Here is a 19,577-nt window from a genome sequence, read left to right as displayed (position 1 = left end):
TTTGTCACAGTTCTCATTACACGTCCTATCTTTGCACTGTTGGTTTTATGCTGAGGTGGAACTAAAGTGTCATGCTAATTAGATTTGGTTGTATAGCTGCTTGCATGTAAATGTTTATTTATTATTATTATTTTGTATAGACAACCCCACAGGAATAGGGCAGGTGAAAGATTCTCAATATCTTCAGTGGAAAGGAGGTGGGTTAGGAAAGCAGTAGAAACATGAATGACAGTGGTGCAGTTTCACTTGGTTTCTTCTCAGAGCTCAGAGACCGTGACTCTGAAAGAATAACTGGCTGCAGTGATCCAGCCTGTGTGTGAAACGTGTTGTGCACTTCATTTGCCAACAGCTCCACAATGGTTTTCATAGCTGGCAGCTGTTATGTTGTCAGCAGGACCGTAGCCTGATAAATCTTTATCTGGTTATTTTAACATTGCTCCAAAATGAGTAAGGTGTGGGGAAAACATTGTGTGTTAGAAGGAAGCCAGTGGCACTTAATTTTGTGAGTTTTGTGAAACCCTGAACCAAATTATCTGTTAATTGCTATTTGTACGCTGTTGTTGGAACGTGGTATCACCAGGGTGGAAAGAAAGGTGCATTAAGTTTCATGCTTTTAAGCACAGATGAAGTCCAGCGGTAATCAGATTTTTCTTCTCCTTGGGCAAATTTGAAAGTGGTAGATAAAGCATTTTCATTACTTTATATTTTTGTTTTTAAAGAGCTGTTTTCTAGGCCTTCAGTTCTATAACACAAAGCATCCTTTTCTTCCTTTTGTGAAGCAAAACTAAGGGGCAAGTTGGTGCAGCTGCTAGGTGCAAATAATTCCAACTTGTGATTTTTGTTTTTGTTTGTTTGTTCATTTTTGTTTTTTGAAAGAAGCATCTAGATGCTTCACTCTTTGTTCAAGTACCCAAGCCATCAGTTTCCTTGCTGCAATCTTTTGTTGGGCCATGGTAGCTAAAATTGATTTTTACCGGTTGCCGCTGGTTTCTCACCCTCTCCTCCCTGTCCCTAGCTCCCATCCTCACCATTATGCAGGCTCCAGCAGTTGTGAGACCCCCGTTGGCCCATACATTTGCCCTTACTCAGCAAAAGACAAATAGGGGTGTATCTGGAGTGTAAAACTGCTAGGGTACAGCAAGCACCAGCTGTTTGTAAAGGCCACCATGGTGTATGCCACTGTGGACCCGCAGTGTAGGCTGTGTGATTTCATTTAGGGATTGGTAACAGAAGAGAGGAAAAGATGATTGTGGTATTAGTTTAATGTGTGTGTTACCGGTGTGATTGGAGAAGTTTCTGCTTCTTTGTTGAAATACATAAAACTCGTGAAATTTCATTGGGTCCTGGCATGATGAGGCTTTTGAGGACTTAGAAGGATCTGAAGCCTATTCTGACCTTGACTACTGCTTATTCTTGTCTGGTTTTGTGTGACTGTCTCTGAGTTCTTTTTCATTTCCTTCATCAGCTGTGCTTTGCTGTGTTGCACTTAGTGCACTGAAGCACAACGGTGTTTATTTTTATGAACGTGTTGGTGCAGATGCTAAGTAAATGATACGTCTTGGGAAGCAGGCGGGCTGCATACGCCAGACAAAAGATGACACACATGAACCGTCCCTTTGATTCTGCATGGGTAGCAGGTCTGGAGGGCTTCTGCAACATGCATCATTGAGCACAAAGAGCTGTTACAGAGTGCTCATGTAAATCGCATTTCCCCATGGCTAGCCTGCCTTCATAGGCTGCTTTTTCTCGGGTACTATTTAAGCAAATCATAACTGTCCATGGAGACTTACATCGTTTCCCTGAGATCAGTAAGGAAAAGCTCTGCCACACAATGTTAGACAGTAGATCTTTCTTCTCTGCTCTTTTGAGGTAGTCGCTTTGGTTAGTACGTTGTAGCAGAGGAAGCGAATGTCTCACCTGCTCTGAGGAGGCAATAATTTAGGATAATTTGTTTTAAAATGTTACCATATTTTGGATGTTAAATTTAGCAGGCTAAGTGTTACGCTTTTGTGTGAAACTCAGTGACTGAAAGCTAAGACTGCATTTCCAGAGACGGTGATTGAAAAGCTCCATGTATAGATAAAAATAATGAAGTGCTAAGAATCACGAGCCCAGTATGTGGCTAGTGTTGTAAATGAAAGCAGTAAAGTTTTCTTGTAATGTCATTTCAAATGTTGTGCTTTTGCTATAAGAGCAAGTATCTTCCTTCACCTCACTGCAGTACTGAGCTGAAAACATTTTGAAAGGCAAAATACTCTGCTTTACCTTCTGTCCTGTTTCCATCTTTGTTACACCTCAGCCCATAATATCATTACCATTTTAAGGCTGCCCCACAGCAAGTAAATCAATGGAAGCTGAGACAACGGTAACCCAGCCAGCCCCCCTTCCCTCGCTGAAAAGAAATGCTGTGCTGTGGCAATGGGTAGGGGTGCTGGTTCGTCTTCAGCCAGCTCCGTCCTTCAAACCAGTACACCACTGTGCACCACTTCTGTGAGCGATCTTTCCCGGGAAGGGATGATTTCTGCATTTCTGGTTGATATTCAGTGGAGTTTAAAATGCCACCACATGCTGACAGTGCTGGGGAAAAAAGCAGTTGCTGGTGTTTCCCTGCCCTTACACTGTCCCGTCCATCTGTCAGATAAATCACTGCTGCATTTGTGCTGTAAAATAAACAGCAGGATTGCTCTAGGTTAAACCTAACAGCTCTTTTTATCTCAAGTCCCTGTTTTGGTTTACCATATGGGTCCAGAAGTGTTTACCTCCAGCACCAGGAAGGGTGTGAGAACAAGTGGCCAAAAGCGAGGGACAGACAAGGCTTGCTTTTGTTCACAGCTGCGCTAATTTAAAGCACCTTCAGGTGTTACTGAGCTATGGCCCCACTTGTGGAGGTGTGGGGGAATTTTATGTCGTGAAACATCTGTAGCGGGATGAAGTGCTCCAAACAGTATGGTACTGAGGCAAATAAATAGCGTAAAGATGAAGGTGGACTGTGTGCTTGGTGGCTTGTTAAGAGCATTAATTCTGACAGAGGAGCAGGTTCCTGCCTGAAGAACATAGTTCTGGGGATTTGTGTGGAAACAGCAAGGAGTTCGGATGACAGAAATAAAGGCATTTATAAATACCTTGAAAAGCTACTTAGAATTTGAGGTCTCTATGGCCTTCATTCTTCAGTGTTTCTTAATCATGGAACTGTTTTGCTGGTTATGTGAACTTTCTTGTCTGCACTGAGAAAAACAAGAGGTAGATACAGCGTCTTTTAGTGATGCTGAAAAAGAGCACAGAAATACAGTGTACAGGAGCTAAACAGAAGAGGAGGGATTAGCGCACTGTATCAGAGCTCCACTGTACGTGGAGCTAAAATGAATACTTTAAAATGTATTTTTGCTTGTATGACTAATAGATTTGGTATTACCATTGCTTAATTAAGAAAGATACAATTACATTCTGTAAGTAGTCATAAATTTACAGAAAATCATGGCTTATGTGTGCAAAATATGCTCAGGAAGTCCACTGGTTAAATAGAGTCTGTTCAAGTGGCTGTGCCATGTGTTAAAATTGAGATCAGTGTTTTGATCTCTTTATTTTATCATTCTCTCTTCTCCAAGTAAGGAATCAGAAAGCATGCTCATGTTTTAAAGATTAATTTTTGCCATGTTTGAAAGGGAGAAACAAGATCAACAGTCTTAAACAGCAGCCTATCTCAGGGGGAAAAAGTTCTGACTATTTTTCTTAGTAGCTGAAGTCAACGAATCTCTTTAATGGATATTACTAAAGGACTTAGCACCCGCTCCTACATGTGCAGTATCCTCTTATTTTATTAAATTTCACATTGTCTTCTTGTCCACTGCATTTTGCCATGTTTATGTTGGTTCAAGTTCTGTATTTTGTTGATGCAAAGATCTTGGATATGGGAAATTATGTTAAATCATCTGCATGATTGCATCAGACATCAGCGTGCTATAGCCTGGGGGTCATGTGTAATCCATCAGGATAATTCATCCAGACTGCGTTCGAAGGCGCCTCTGGAAGAGATGAATGGTTCTCCTGATGACATCAGTCTGCTCTCCTCTACCAGCTTCATAAGAGGCGCCCGTGTTTTTAAGACTTGCTGAAGAACTGGGGTTACTCACTTTGCTGTGAGCCTGGTCCTCAGGGCACACGAAATTCATTGCACATGTGCAGACCTTCCAGCAAGTGTCAGGTGTAATGTGTACGTGCAAATGATTTGGTGAAGGGCTCGGTCAGTTCTGCTGCTACAGTAGGTCTGCTGTGTGATGGAGAGGGCAGAAAGAAGGCAAAGGACTCATTCAGCTGTGTACTGGTAGCTGGTAACAGAAGCTGTCATCTCATTCAAGAGTAACTGATTTAGGACTTGACATCTGTCTCTTATGTGTACTCAGATGTTCCACTCTCATACACGCAGATTAACTGAAACAAAAGATTCTGTGGTAGTTAATTAATGGCTTCCAAATGAACGAAGTAGCTAATGCTACTGTACATTGTGCAGAGAATTGCGCTTTCTCTTTTTCTTGGGGAAACTGCTGAGTATTGCAGATTGTTCCCCCGATAAAAGATGTATACATCTCTGGGGATGATCCTTGGTGTTTATACAACTCGAGCAGAAATGATGAAGCACCATTCATATAGAAAGCCTCAAGAACTATCCTTTTAGAACCAATAAAATAAAGCGAGGCTTCATTGTTCTGTGGGTTTCACTGCAAGTAGACTTTTAGAAATTCCCAAATAGCTCCTGAGTGATGATTCTGCCCTTGGCAGACTATAAGTGCATGCCAGACACACGGTGATAATCTTTAACTTCTTCAGGCATGAAGTCTGGTGCTTCTGCTATCACTAACTGAAGTGAAACAAAACAAAATGAGATCTAAAATACCCAGCCAGAACGAGCTATTTTTAAAAAGTGGCATCATCATAAGGTGATGCTGTAGATGCAGTTCAGCACAAGTATTTTTCCTTTCCAGCACAATTCGGCAGCAGGTTCTTTAAAGTAGGTAGATTACAGGAGGATTTTGCCTTGCATGTTTTCTTTCAATAAAGCCTACAGCAAAAGGAAGATCTGAGATCTACCTTTCCATCAAATCGTGTTTTTGGAGTTTAGCTTTTTTTTTTTTTTTTTTTTTTTTTTTTTTTTTTCCATCAGAAAGGCATGCGTTGTTCATTGTTACAACTGCAGTGCTGCTATTGTTCTGTGCTTGAGACAGCTGAACAGCAAGCTAGCAAAGACAATGGTGAAAATGAGTGTCAGAAGTGCTCTTTGCTACTTTTAATTGGACAAATTCACAGTTTAAATACAGTTTGGGTCAAAGACCCAAGCTCTTCTTTGTCTTTGACTTCCAGTAACCTAGGCTGAACAAGCAAAGTGTAGGGAAGAATCATGTGTGTTATTGGAATTCCTAGTTTTCAGAAATAGCATGTGTGCACTACTGCATTGCAATAATAGGCCCATTGAAGGAGAAATAATAACCAAGTATTGTCGATCTCAGAACCATTTTATTTTCCTTACAGTGTGATCAGAGTGACTATCTGCTTGGACAGGTCAAAGCTACTATGATCTGATGTTCAAAAGGTGATTTTATTAGCATATCTGCATATTTTAAATCCGTAAATGAGTGAACAGTTGTTCCCACCTGTGACAACAGGAAAAGCACAGAACTGGTTGACTGGCTCATTGCTTTTATTTAACACACAACCTAAAATTGATCGAAACATTGAAACATTTTTACATTGAAAATTAACTTCATATGTTTGCAATATAAATCTGTTCTGAAATACTAGCCACAAATATCACCATGAATAGAAGACCTAGTATATATTTGTCAGTATTATTGTTGTTAATATACTACATTTCACCTGTTGTGTAATGTGTGTGAGTACTCGCTTGTGAAAAAATAGTTTACCAGCAAAAGAGTCCATGCTTTTTGGTTTTGTTTTGTTTTTTGACTGATAAATATACTGTGAATAATGAGGAGTTTGACAACCAAAGTTTTAGTAACTAATAAACCAACACCATACAAATTTTAAATGATAAATCTCTCACTTTTAGGTTGATAATGTGCCTTTGGAAAGAAACCAGTATTAAAATGATAAGCAAATTGTACTACTTAAGCTCCCTATTTGGTAACATTGGACAATTTTGTATTCATGTATTAGAGTAAAAGTTTAGTAAAGTAAAATACACACTTTTTGTTTTTGTAATGGGAAGTGTAAATTAAGTGGAGTGTAATTATCAGCTATCACTCAAATGGGAATAGTATTTATTGTGGGATGGAACAGTGTTTTAGGGCAACTTGCTAAAGTTGGACAAATAAAAACATGGCTAAAAACCAGCTTTATGGATAGAACTTCTGATTTTACTGAAGCAGATATCCCAGTTATCTTTCCCAAAAGAAGATGCATCTTTTTTCATTCAAGACTGCTAGGAAGAAAGCTTGCATCTGTTTGCAATTCTCTACGTAACAACAGCGGTTTACTTTTTGGAATGTATGGCTGTCTGTAAAGTGCTCAGTTTGTGAAGAAACAGATTTTGTCACTGAAAATCAGGTGCTTTTACAAACAAATTAATTAGATTTGTTTGATGGAGCTTTTCTTCCATGCCACTTCAGTGTGTTGAACTTCTGTTCATGGACGAAATCCATTTATGTTAAGAATCTTCAAACTTAGTTAAAAATCTTAAATATCTGTACAATTTTTGGCCCTATAGCATGGCTTACCTTTACAGGTTTAGTAGGGAAGCAGAAATATGTAATAAGAAACAGTTTTTGCTGGTCACTTCTAGCTGTTAAGCAATGTAAATGATGTTGATCACTGTTGAAATCTTGACATAATGCTAGATCTGTTGTAATTGGAAGGTAGGAACTGCAGTCATGTAGGAATTTTGAGGGGCAAAATGGATCTATGGATAATAAGTGTATTTTTAGGTGGTTTTTAGGTTGTATTTTTAGGTTGGTGCTTTTTAGCAGCATGTGTAGTCTGATTTTTGTCTCTGCTATTGTTGCTTCCATTCCTGCTCTTAATGATTTCTGATCATTTCAGGATCCTGAAAGGTCCTGATTGCTTTTGGGTTAAGAGATCTCTTTCAAAAGATCTCTGGACTTTGTAGTTTCGAATCCTGAAAGTGATAATGCTGTTCCCAGCTTAGTCATTCATGTGACCAAATTCAATAAATAAGCTTTTGGGGCTCTGGTGCTAATGGTACAGTGATTTATAAAGAGCCAATGATGGTGAATGTTACTTAAAGTACGTTCTTATTTCCAAAACAACTTACAAATTCTTATGCTAGTACTATATACTGGGGTCAGTTCATGTTATGCTGTTGAGTAAATAGATTTATGTTTGCTTTTCATCATTTGATTTTAAGAAGTCATAATTTGTACAAGTCATCTCTAATATTGTTACTGCTGTTTAATATTAATATTCTAATGTTAAGTTGAGGGCCTCATGTTGGAGTTAGAAATTAACTTGTTATACAAATCCCAGAAGAATTAAGCATGTTCCCCAAGGAGCGGGTTGAATTAATTACAGCATTAAAATTGTTTTACAGTAGAAAACAACACACTAGCAGATTGATGATGTTCAGACCTGGCAGTTATTTTCAGTAGAGTATTTGCTGTCTCTTGTCTTTCCAATTCTATTCTTTCTCGTTGTGTTATGGATACAGTAACAACAGAAAAATGGCATGCTTTTATTTTATTAGTGGATTTCTACCTCCTTTCTCCTTTTTGGAATTTGTTTTCTACTGTATATAGGTGTTGAGGAAACACAAAATAGCAAGGACACTTTCTGTACTTTCAGGACAATTTTTAAAGTCATTGTGGACAAACTTTTATCTAGTCGAGGAAGTTGTAGAACCCCTCTGGTCACAACTGATGAGAAGTTAAACCCTAGCCAATGTTAGTTCAGAGGTATTTTGTTACGATTGCTCTTCCATCTGTACATGACTTATCTTTGATTTTTTTTTTTCACAACATTATTAGTAACGTTAAAAGAATAAACAAAACACTGTTGCTTTTTGTTTTGTTTTAAATTTGTGCCACAGCAGAAGATAACTAAATCACCAGTGAAGCTTTGAAGTTGGATGCAATGTAGCTAACTCATTTTTGTTCTTTTGTAGGTGATGGATGTGGACACACCGTTCTGGGTCCTGAAAGTGGAACTCTTGCTTCAATAAACTACCCACAGACCTCTCCCAATAGTACAGTCTGTGAATGGGAAATTCGTGTAAAGCCTGGGCAGCGAGTTCAGCTCAAATTTGGTGATTTTGATATTGATGACTCAGATTCTTGTCATTCCAGTTACTTGAGAGTTCACAATGGGATTGGCTCCACCAGGACAGAGATAGGTAATAGCTTTTATTTTTGGTATTGAAAAGCTATTGTCATCTTATAGAACTTGGCACATAGTTTTAGTACTTTTGTAACTCTTAATTTTTCTTTCCTGTGCATAGAGTATGTATAAGGTTTACGGTATTATTTAAGTTATTTTTTGTAGTCCTGGAAAACTGTTCTAATTCAATTGGTTATTGGTCAGGGTGAGACCTTGCCTGAATATGAGCATACAGTGCTTTTTACAGTGTGGATTTCAACTCATAGGAGAAGTGATGAAAAGAAGGAAGCATGTATTATATACAGAAATCTTAAATAAGGTAAAGGAAGGAATTTCAGGAATTCTGTAGTCAGAGTTGAGTTTTTCCTGAGCTTCATATCAAGGAAACTCTGCAAAATATAATGGAGTGCTGTGTATACCCTACCACAGCAGGAAAACAGACATCAGGGACTAGTTTTAGTAACTTTACTACTAATAGTACCTCTAGAAACAACAGCTTAGGAAGGACTTGTAGTCTGTACAGGTCTTCAGTACAGGCTGAGAGTACAGATGAAACTATTAACTATATAAAAATAAAAAAAGTGGCAAAAAAACAGTAGTCTGATAGTCCCTTTCTCAGGTGACGTGCTTCTTTCAAGGATGCTTACTATTGTTGCTAAGCAGGTAAGGTTTCTGGAATGCCACAGTGTTCTTAATCTAATTATTCATAAGTAATTGCATTTTGTTTACTGCATTATTAAAGTGTATGTATATCTTTGTCTTGCTACAATTCCTAGAACCTAAAAATATACTGAAAAAATGATGAATTATAATGACAGCAGAACATCCTATATTTTGTTTGTATATACAACTGTGCTAAATGCAACACAGATCCTATAATAGTCTTTGATTCTTCAGGCTATTGAAAGAGGCTCTGCTGTGATTTTCTTTTTTTCTCAGAGATTTCCCAGTAGCTTGCAAAGTGGACAGAAACTCCACTGAGTTCTTGTAAGCAGTGAAGAGGGAGTTGCAAAATTATGAGCAACTTTATTTAAAAAAAAAAAAAAAAAGGTTGCCTTTTTATACTGAGGAAACTTGTCTGATCTATTCATCTCAGTGGTAATAAAGGACGTCAAGCTTCAATAATTATGTTTTTCAAATATCATCTGATAGGAAGGAGTCCATAGTTTAATTTCTTCTCTTTAAGAGGGCAAATTGAATTTCATTATTATAAGGCAGTTATTTTCAAATAGTGTGAAACTGTCATCCACATCAAGGTGTATGTAAGGTTTTAAGACCCTTCTGGTTATTATGCATAAAACTCAAAATGAATTGTCATTTTTCCTTCACTAAAATTAGTTGCTATTATGCAGAGTCATTTTATTTTGTTTCCTAAATCCGTAATCTGGAGAAAGATAGAGAGAGATTTACTTCACCAAGATTGTTTTACTTGTGCTCGAATACTAATCCCACTCAACGGAGGCTTTTTATAAAGAGGCTAGTGGAATGTTAGCTTAGTTAAACCTCTTTTCCAACTGTTACCTTGGTAAGCATGTGTGAAACTAAGCCTGTGCTTGGAGTGGTTGAGCCAGACTTGGTCTAAAATAGAAAGCACCGAAGTCCTTAAATGGCAAGGAACGTCCAGTTCTGATAACTCTATTATTCACTTTTACAAGTGACGTAATGGGTTCAAGTAAATTTTCTACCTCATTTATTTCTCTTGACTTTCAGCTGTTCCCAGCTGGTGTAGTAACACAGTATGTCGAGCAAATGTGTGTGTTGTTCTGCCTCTGATAAATTAAATCACAGAACAATCAGTGATATTAACACTGGCAGATACAGATGGTGCAGTTTCTTAAATATTCATATTTGAAGCAGTAAACAATGGAGAGACTAAACAGTGATTTGAATTTGGAAGGAATTAATCTTCTGAGTTTATCCAAGTTCTTAATTTTCTTGCATTCATTACTGCTAATATAGTCCAGTATTGAAATAATTGCATTACATAAAATCTGAAATTCAATGATACCTATTTTAACTCAGAATAATTTAAAAGTTGTCTGATTTAGATTCAAAATTGAATTGTTACTGCGTTAGTTCATTGATAAGCAGAGAAGGTTTCTCCTGAAGCTCTTAATGGTTAGTTCTCACTCTAAGCCTTTTGAATATTTAACAGTAAGTCAAGAGATTGAAATCTTTGGTGTTAGGTTTGTCAGTAGTTTCAGTAAGATTTAGAGGTGTTTTGCATTAAGTTTCGTTGCAATCCAGCCAGTATGTATCTATACTTAGATGTATTTATTTAATATATTTTATGTAAGGCCAGATCTGTAGGAGCAAAGAATGTAAACTACTGTGGGAATTCCCCTCCTGCTGAAATGCTGCTGTACAAAAGCACTTTGGGTCCTTCAGTGCATAAATACAGACAAATTGGTAATACTACATCTTCTGTACATACCATTGACAGTCATCACTGCAGTCACGTTTTGTCCATTTCTGGTACCAACTTTTTAAAAAGTCTGCTAAAAATCTGGAAGGAGGCCAGAGAAGAGCTGGGGAAGTGATTTATAGTCTCAAAAGTATGTCTTGCAATGAATCATAAGGTGCATCCATCTACAATTTGTCAAAGGCTGTATCTCCATGGTATGAGCAGCACTGGATTGTTTATCCAAGCTAGATTTACATGTCTTGCTGTGTGTGTTTGCCCAAAGAAGAAGTGAAATGGCGTCTGTCCTGAGAAGAGTCTTGTGCTGGTCAGCTGTGTAACAAGATCCAGAGGCTGAAAAAAAAAAAAAGAAAAAGCATTAATTGGAGAAATGATGCAGTTCATCGTAATGAATGCAGTTAATCTCTGAAACATAGCTTAGGGCAAAATATAGGGCCACTGGGGAGCCTTGGTAAAAGGGAACTTATTTTCATAACTTTTGCTGATGACCAGCTTAAGTAGTGAACCGAAGTAAGGTTTTATTGCATGCCACTTTATACGTTTCATTGAAGTATTGTAAGATCTATTTTCTGGTTTTCATCAGAAAAAAAACACACATCCTTTGTTTGAAAAATATCAGAATAAGAAAAATGTAGGAACCTCTGAAGAGTGACAGGAACTTACATTTCTATTTTTAAAGTGTTTGAGATTGTAGTTGTCTTTTTAAAGGAATTTGACATACCTTTTTAAAAACTATATTTGGTCGGAAACAGGGCCATGTTATTCCAACCCCACTTCCTTAGTACTGTAATTTTCCTTTAGGTGAGAAGGTAATACATATATATAATTTTTTTTTTTTTTGCTCTTTTACAATATGATAACATACTTACCAAAAAGACAAATAAATGAATTGTAAACTGAAACATACGTGGTGTTATCTATTGTTGAGGTTATCCACTTTCAGTATTCTGCAGAGAATATAGGGTCAGAGGCTCTTTATAACATTGATTGTCTAAGGGTGCTTGTAGAACAGAAGATTTTTTTTTTCTTATCTGGTTAATAAACTGTCAGTATTTTATTAAAGTTTCTAGTTAGTAGGGAAGAATTCCATAGTGATTTGAGTCTGTTTAATAGCCATTCATCCAGATAATTTCAAGTTATTTGGTAGTAATTCTAGGACTTTATAGGCAAATATTGTCAAAGCTGCTGATTCCAGCTTCTCAGTCTAAAATGCGATATTTCTAGTCATTTTCTATTGCAAGAAAAGTATCCAGATCCAGAGGCAGACCAAGTCTATGCTGTATTACCTTTTTTCTTTTCTGAAAAGCTCCAGTACCTCTCTTACATTTTCTAGGTGCAGCAAAATGGTAGGTGAACCAATTGCAAGTTTATATTACCCATACTTTGCTTTAAACGGACACTGGCTACATGCCTTTGTATTATCTACGTGTTTTTGTTTTTGAATATATACACCAGAACTAATGTGAGCTTACAGTGGAAATGAAGATTCTAATTACATGCGTTGGTTTTAGTCCACGTCTCTTACCTCCTTCTCTTCCTAGGAAAATACTGTGGCTTTAGCTTTCAAATGGATGGCTTAATAACTTCAAAAAGTAATGAAGTCACAGTACAGTTCATGAGTGGAATACACACTTCTGGGCGTGGATTTCTTGCGGCTTATTCAACCACTGACAAATCAGGTATTCATAAAATTCTCTTAGTTTTTCTGTGCTGACAAAATGAGAGTTGTCTAGTTAAAACTAATAACTAATGCATTTTTTTCCTCACATTCTCACAAATTAACATCTAAAAGTGATGAATTCTAATACAGTTTTCCTAATATTACTGCACAGGAAATTGAACTATTGAGTTACTATATAAGTTATGGTATTTAAAAAAAAAAAAAAAAAAAGTTCTTTTTTATTAAAGCTTACCCCAGATATAGCAAGAGTCATAGTTACCTGTTATGAGTGAAAGAGCTATTTTGGATAAAAGATGAAATGCATTTTTTCAGGTAGTAATCCAGATGGCAGGTAACTTTGATTTTTTTTTCTTAGCAAACTCTATACGTTTTAAGCAGACCCACCTCATGGAAAATTTTAGTTTCAGTAACAGCTTGCTATACTTTCTCAGCTCTTCAATCCCTCGTTGACTGCTGACTATTTTTTTAATGATTATTTTTGCCATTTCTTGTCTCCCCCCGTGTTTTTGTTTTGTCTTTCTAGCCTTTAAAAGAAGCTACTGTATTTGTTTTGCATCTTCTTTCACTCATTGTAAAGGTGAGTGACATATGTGGTCCACAAGGAGATGAGGGATTGCCAGCAACTGCTTTGCAAGGCACAAAGATTGAGAAAACCGTTATTAGATGTGATTTTAAAAAGAACAAATAAAGGGTTTTCATGTGATTTTTTTTTTTTTAATTCTTGTTTTCTGGTGCTTTTCTGTGTGTTTTGGATTGTATGTGCTTACACAAAGCACACAAACATAAAATGTGATGCAACAGTCATAATGCCAGTAACATGTCACTCTAATGTTCCTGTGCTGCCTGGTTTTAATACTGTAGGACTGTTAAGTGCTGAAAACACAGGCCTGTTTAGCTAGCTTATTATCTAATTTTCTCTGTTTCAGTTTCCTTTTGTGAACAGAGCATATGTTTGTGTCTCATTCATAGGTTCCCTGAAGTATCGCTATAAAGTAAAATTAAGCTACGAAAAACTTACCATATGTTTGTAGTGTATCTCTTCATGTCTATCTAACAGTGTATTTCTCAGTACTCAAACAAATTATCAAGGTTCTACTGTCATACAAAATCTGTTGAAAGAAAATTATTAAATAAGAACTTTATTTTCCTTCGAGACTTTTGGTTAAGCCACAGAGGCTCAAATGTGTCTTTTATGCCCTTTTGAAAAGCATGCTCAAACCTATTGTCTTTATCATCCTCTTGACCTAATATTTTTTTCTTTCCAGACCTAATTACCTGTTTAGACAATGCAAGTCACTTTTCCGAACCAGAATTCAAGTAAGATTAATTTTACCTCTTTTTCTGCCCCTTTATCTGTACTGAAGTCATTTTAGTGTTTCTAGTTCACTGTTACTTACACCTAACCTAACTTGAAAATTGGAGGTCGAGAGGACTCAAGAAACAAAGAGATTGGGGTTAAAGCTTAATAATATTGACATTTGCACTTGTCCTTCTTCTTGTTCTTTCCTATTTTTTATCAGTATACAGTAGAACCTCGTTAATTTGCACTAACACATATAAGCTAATATCACATTCCCATTAAAAAAATATACTTTTATAAAAGTATATTACAGGATGTACGCCTCCTCAATACTGAAATTCATATTAAAGTTCTCAAAGAAGCACTAAACTCTGAAATGGATAAAAAGAAATAATAATTGCAAAGCCATTTCACAGTTTGGTGTGAATTAATGAGGTTCTGCAGAGGTACAAAATGCTGTTCCTTCTGATGGAGGAAACATACATCATTTGCCTGTTTTGTCCTCTATTTCTGTCTAAAGCAAGGACAGTGTTTAAAGCTGTAGACCGAAGTGAAGTATTTAAACTTACTTTTTGGAGAAATGAAGCCCTGAAATCAAGAGCTTTCAATCAAACCTTTTGAAATGCAACCTTTGCATTCCTCATTCATTTTCCCAAGTTCCAGAATTGTAGGTTCTGGCATTGCCCTGTATGTGTTTGTCTTCATATCCTGTTGATTTCACGGTAACTACAAACTTGCTTCAACTGTTGTCGAATTGACATTTTACCCAAGTTCATTGTTAAATCTTTAAGACTTAATGGTTTTTGTATGTGCAGTATGAAATGGCACCAGAATGTGAATGTGTGCAGATGTCTTCCCATTTTTTCCATGAGCTAGTGGTATTAACTGAATTTGGCCTGTTTTTTTATGATCAAAACGTTGCCAGGAGCTATTACAAAATATCATTACTTTTCAGATGTACAGTTTAAAGATGCAAAACAAATAGATATGCAGGTCTCTAGTTTATAAAATATAATTCATAAATACTGCTACTTACAAGACTTTCAATTTACAGAAGCCATGTAGTATTTCTGTTAAAAAAAAAAAAAAAAGACATAATTTTATTATGTTCAGTTATTATAACTGAATTACGGATGAAATGGGTTTTTAACTACCTTTTTCAAATGCCTGTTCTGCTGTTGTGTACGTCTCTTCCAGAGTATATTTTTGTCTGATTTCTTATCTTTTCAGTTAGGGTATATCCTCATGTAATGATAAATGAATGATAACACAGTGTACTGTAAATAAAAAGCAGTGACTGTTGTATAACATTGTCAGAGTTACAGCCGCATGCATATCTTGACTTGATTTTTTGTTTTCTTCTAGTAAGTATTGTCCCGCTGGGTGTGTGATTCCTTTTGCTGATATTTCAGGCACTATTCCTCATGGATACAGAGATGTAAGTAAACTTAATACTGTGGGCTCACATGAATTCTGGTAAAATTTGTTATGTATGATTAAAACTCTGTTACAGATGTCTGCATTAGCTCTGCTGTCTGGGTTCAGGGAGTTGTGTCTCCTAAAGTGAATAACACGCTACTTATGTGTTTCTTTTTATGCCGCTGCTAAATGGCTGGTGCTTCATTGAGTCCAGAGGAGGCTCACAAAAATAATCCGAGGGCTGGAGCACCTCTTCCATAAAGAGAGTTTGGGAGCACTGGGTTTGTTTAGCATAAAGAAGAGACAGCTATGGGAAGCCTTCTAGTGGCCTTTCAATACTTAGAGAGGGCTCATGAGATAGACAGTGAAAGATTTCACTGGTCTTGCAGGTTTGTAGGGTAGGAGGTAATGGCTTCAAATGGAAAAGAAAACCAGAAAGAAAAGAAACTAGATCTAGATTGGATATTTGAAATACGTATTTTACCACAAGGGTGGTTAAGCATTGGTACTGGTTGCTGAAAGAAGTTGTGGATGCCCCATTCTTAGAAGTGCTCAAGGCCAGACTGGATGGGGATTTGGACAACCTGATAAGGTGCCTGTGCTCCTGGTGGTGGGTTTGGACTAGATGATCTTAAAAGGTCCCTTCTAACCCAAACCATTCTATGTTGCCATCTCCAAGAAGCGCCATAATACAGTAGAGACTTGAACATTTTTGCAAGACCTGCTGAGAAAGATGGATCAACCAAAATACTGTTTCATGTTTTGTTTTTGATGGCTTTGTCAAGTTGTGAAGTTCAGATTTATAAAGACAGAAACAATAGTGTGTTTTTCAATGGTGTCCTCCTGTTTTTGACATTAATATATCTCTAAACAGAGGCTTTCAGTTGTTTACATTGAAATTCTGTTTACACTCAGCAGCTGTAAAAAACATTCGCAAAACAGTTAAAACTATAAAATTAATGGTTCTATAAACGGGAAATAAACATCTAATAATGTAGTTTACTTAGAATGCTACAAAAAACTATACACTTTTAAAATATTTAATATGAACCTAAAGTATGCTTCCCTGATTTTTCTTTTCTCAAGTACCTGTAAATCCTAGGTTACATGTATAAATAACTTCCCATATGTTAAAAAAGAAAAAAATCACCACAGTGTAACTGTGTTAGATGTTCTGGTCCACAGTAAGTCCTTACTAAATAGCTGCAGGGCAATTTTTATACCTAGTAATAAGACAGAGTTGATTCTCTGCCCATCATATTTGCAGCATGTGTACACGTTCAGCCTGTTGGAATTCTTTTTGCCAAAATCTGCAAAAGCTGTTTTCTATGCAGGAAAAAGGAAATTTCAGGAAATAAATTCCCTGTTACTTTGTGTACTTTATTATTCTATTCTGAATAAAAGGCAGAGAATTACCTAGAAGTCAAGTTTGGAAAGAAATCAAGTTGTCCAACGCTTTAGACAAAGTTTCAGGTAGAAATTTCTCTTGCTTACCTTTCTAATGATCTTAGCTTCTTGCTGCTTTAAAAAATACCCTAAACTTTGATTTTTTTGATGTGACCCTGATGTCTTGCACTCCTTGAGGACTTGCAGCGCTCATTGCTGACATCTTCTGGTGAGCAGGGATGAGAGATTTTCATCTGCTGCAGGATCGCATCCTTCTGCTTTCAAGGGAAATAGGAAGGAAGGGAGAGGGGTGCTGAGTTCATCAGCCAGACATAATTATATTTATTTAGAGAGCTTTGGGGATATTTGAGGGGTGAGGAATAAGGATCCACAATCGGCTGGAGTTTTTATGTGTGAATATACTGAAGAGAATTATATCTAGGAACGTCTCGGTAAGAAGTTTTTCTGCCAGTGAGCCTGAGATATAGGGGCCTCCTGGCCTATTGCAGTATGCAATTATTTCTCAAAAGGCCACAGTAGAAAAGTTGTTCTTTTTAAAACAACAACAACAAAAATGTTGAGGACAATCATCTATGAAGTCTCCCTTTTCTGGAAAGGATCTGCTGATTCCTTCTAACAGAATTGCAGTGAGGCTCAGTAGTGCCCAGTGGAATGGTTGGCAGAGCAACACGGCAAATGTATTTAGTACTAGCAATGAGCAGTAAATTTTCTTTGGGACAGCAACTGTTAAAAGTAAATATAAATCTGCAGCTGTCATCTGTTGTTTATCGGCTTGGGAAATCTGTGCTGGGATACCACACTAGGAATAAAAAGCTAAATGTGGTTCTGGAAGGTATATATGGAGATACCCAGGTGATCTGCAGGCAACTTGGTCCCCGCTGATACTCTAAAATTCAGGTTGATCCCAGTCACATTGGATGTGAGCAAGGGGCTGCAGGGTTGGCATGTGTCTGCCCATACTCAGTGCTTCACGTGGCCGGCAGTGCCTGTGAATAGTCTGTATGTGCCTGTTGCACTGTGCAGAGCCAGTCATCCTGCAGGAACTTGGCGTACACCGTTGAGTGGGTGCAAAGCCCTTGCTGCTAAGCCTTTTTTGGAACTGGACTGTGTTTCTGCTCCTTAGCACAAGGACTTTTCTGCCTTGAGCCCATTTGGGTTTTAAGGTCTTGCTTTCCAGATGAAAAAGGTGTCCCGAGCTGGTTTGCTGTGCCGTGCAAAACAGGCATCTAGCTCTGCTCAGTCTGTGCTGTGCCTGAATGACTTGGTGGAGTGGGTCACTCGTGCTGTCAGGACTACGAGCCAGGGAAATGGAAATGTAACTATGTAACTGTGGTATTTGTTAGCAGGGTGGGACTAACATCTTCTGGAATAAGAAGGGAAGAGCAACAACAAAAACAGTTTGATTAATTGATCTCCACTGACCTGTGCAACATAAATAATAGGGTTCCTCAGAAGAAAATGTATTCATACATTATGGTGTTTTTTTATGGATCACATTGCTGGGATGTTAAACCACGTTTAATCACGAGATAAAATATACCACCCTCTGGCTCAAAGTTACAAAATCTGTACTCCTTAGTTGTGAGAAAATGAAGAAAACACACAAAATACGTTTATACTAAAAGGTTTTCTTGGAATTTATATATTCAGCTTCTGTTGTCTAGCATAAAAGATTTATCATAGGCTGAAAATCTGTCTTGCTGTCTTTCTTAGAGTTGTTCACCTTGCTGATTACTTGAGCATATTTGATTGGAAGAGTTGCATTCCAAATATGTCTGTGCTAGGACTCACTGAAATGTCTGAGATGTTTTTTACATTTTTATGAATTCCACAATAAAACAAAGATAAATGATTTCTAACTAACAGATATAGTTAAATAGTAACTTTCTTAATGTCATAATAGCAACAAAAATGTGACTTGGCAACATAGCATTTACAATACACTGTGTTACTTAATTTATCTACAATGTAGTATTAATTTTTTCTTTTTCCCCCTCCTCAAGTCATCATCACTTTGCATGGCTGGTGTTCATGCAGGCGTTGTGTCAAATACTCTGGGTGGCCAAATTAATGTTGTAATCAGCAAAGGCATTCCATACTATGAAGGCTCCCTGGCTAACAATGTCACCTCAAAAGTGTAAGTGCACCTCCTGTGTCCTCCTTCCCTTTAGCACCATAGATCTCGGTATTGCCTCATCCCAGGAGTAATTTCAGCTACAGGATCTACATGTTCCACAGACAGATGCTGTTCTGTAAAGTTCTCAAAATTCTCTTTTACTCTGCAATTTTTTTCCCAGGTATTTTTTTTTTAACCTCTAGACCATAAAGATTAATTTCACAAAATCTGCAAGGAGCTTTTATCTTCCAAAATGCATGGCATGACCATAAATTCTTAATGGGCTGTGTAAAAATATTAATTTGTCTAGTTGTTTTTTTATAATCTGTTATTTCTAGTTTTTTTGTTAATTAGATACCATAATTTCTCTTGTATGAAAAAGGGGAAGTTTGATATCTAAGGATATATGTTTCTTCTAAACTTTCAAATTTTACAAGCTAGTGTACAGTTTTTTTTCCTCTTTTTTTTCTTCTTTTTTCCCTTCGTGTCATAATAATGTGCGTGGGGATTTTCGGGGGTGGGGGGAGAGGGGGCAGAGTAGGGGAAGAAGGTGGGAGTGGGCAGAAAAAATTGTTTTTTTTTTTTTTTTTTTTTCTTCCAAAGCTGTCCTTTTAGTCCCCTCTGTAACTTAAGGATTATGGTTCAGACTTTTTTTTTTTTTTTTTTTTTTTTAACAAAACCTTGAGGCAAAAGCAATCCAATAACTGCTTTATTTCCATGCTACTAGTGTTTGGAATCCAATAGACAAAGGTCACTTGCCCTTGGTTGTCTCTATTAAATGAGAGCAGCTACTGTTTGTCCTGAGGTCGGAGGTTAGGCTGGGGAGCTCAGTCATTGTGAGGAGTGGTCCGTGTGCTTGTGTGGGCAGACTCGCTCTGGGCAATGGTGAGAT

At 37.2% G+C, this 19,577-nt stretch overlaps 1 protein-coding gene across 2 annotated transcripts in view; it reads left to right on the top strand.

Annotated features, from left to right (window-relative positions):
• Positions 1 to 19,577, top strand: part of DCBLD2 (discoidin, CUB and LCCL domain containing 2) — a 43,606-nt gene that overhangs the window by 8,761 nt on the left and 15,268 nt on the right. Inside the window, exons 2-7 of one of the 2 annotated variants that reach the window (XM_082781998.1) lie at positions 8,129 to 8,356; positions 12,304 to 12,441; positions 12,967 to 13,020; positions 13,709 to 13,760; positions 15,109 to 15,181; positions 18,573 to 18,706. In XM_082781998.1, the coding sequence (XP_082638124.1) occupies positions 8,129 to 8,356; positions 12,304 to 12,441; positions 12,967 to 13,020; positions 13,709 to 13,760; positions 15,109 to 15,181; positions 18,573 to 18,706 (679 nt within the window). The remainder of the gene's footprint in view (positions 1 to 8,128; positions 8,357 to 12,303; positions 12,442 to 12,966; positions 13,021 to 13,708; positions 13,761 to 15,108; positions 15,182 to 18,572; positions 18,707 to 19,577) is intronic. The other variant, XM_082781999.1, reaches the window with a different exon arrangement.

This window comes from Aythya marila (genome assembly GCF_965140915.1).
Source record: "Aythya marila genome assembly, chromosome: 1".
NCBI classification, from domain to species: Eukaryota; Metazoa; Chordata; class Aves; order Anseriformes; family Anatidae; genus Aythya; species Aythya marila.
Note: the sequence above shows the minus strand (reverse complement) of the source record. Positions and strands in the feature narration are given on the sequence as shown.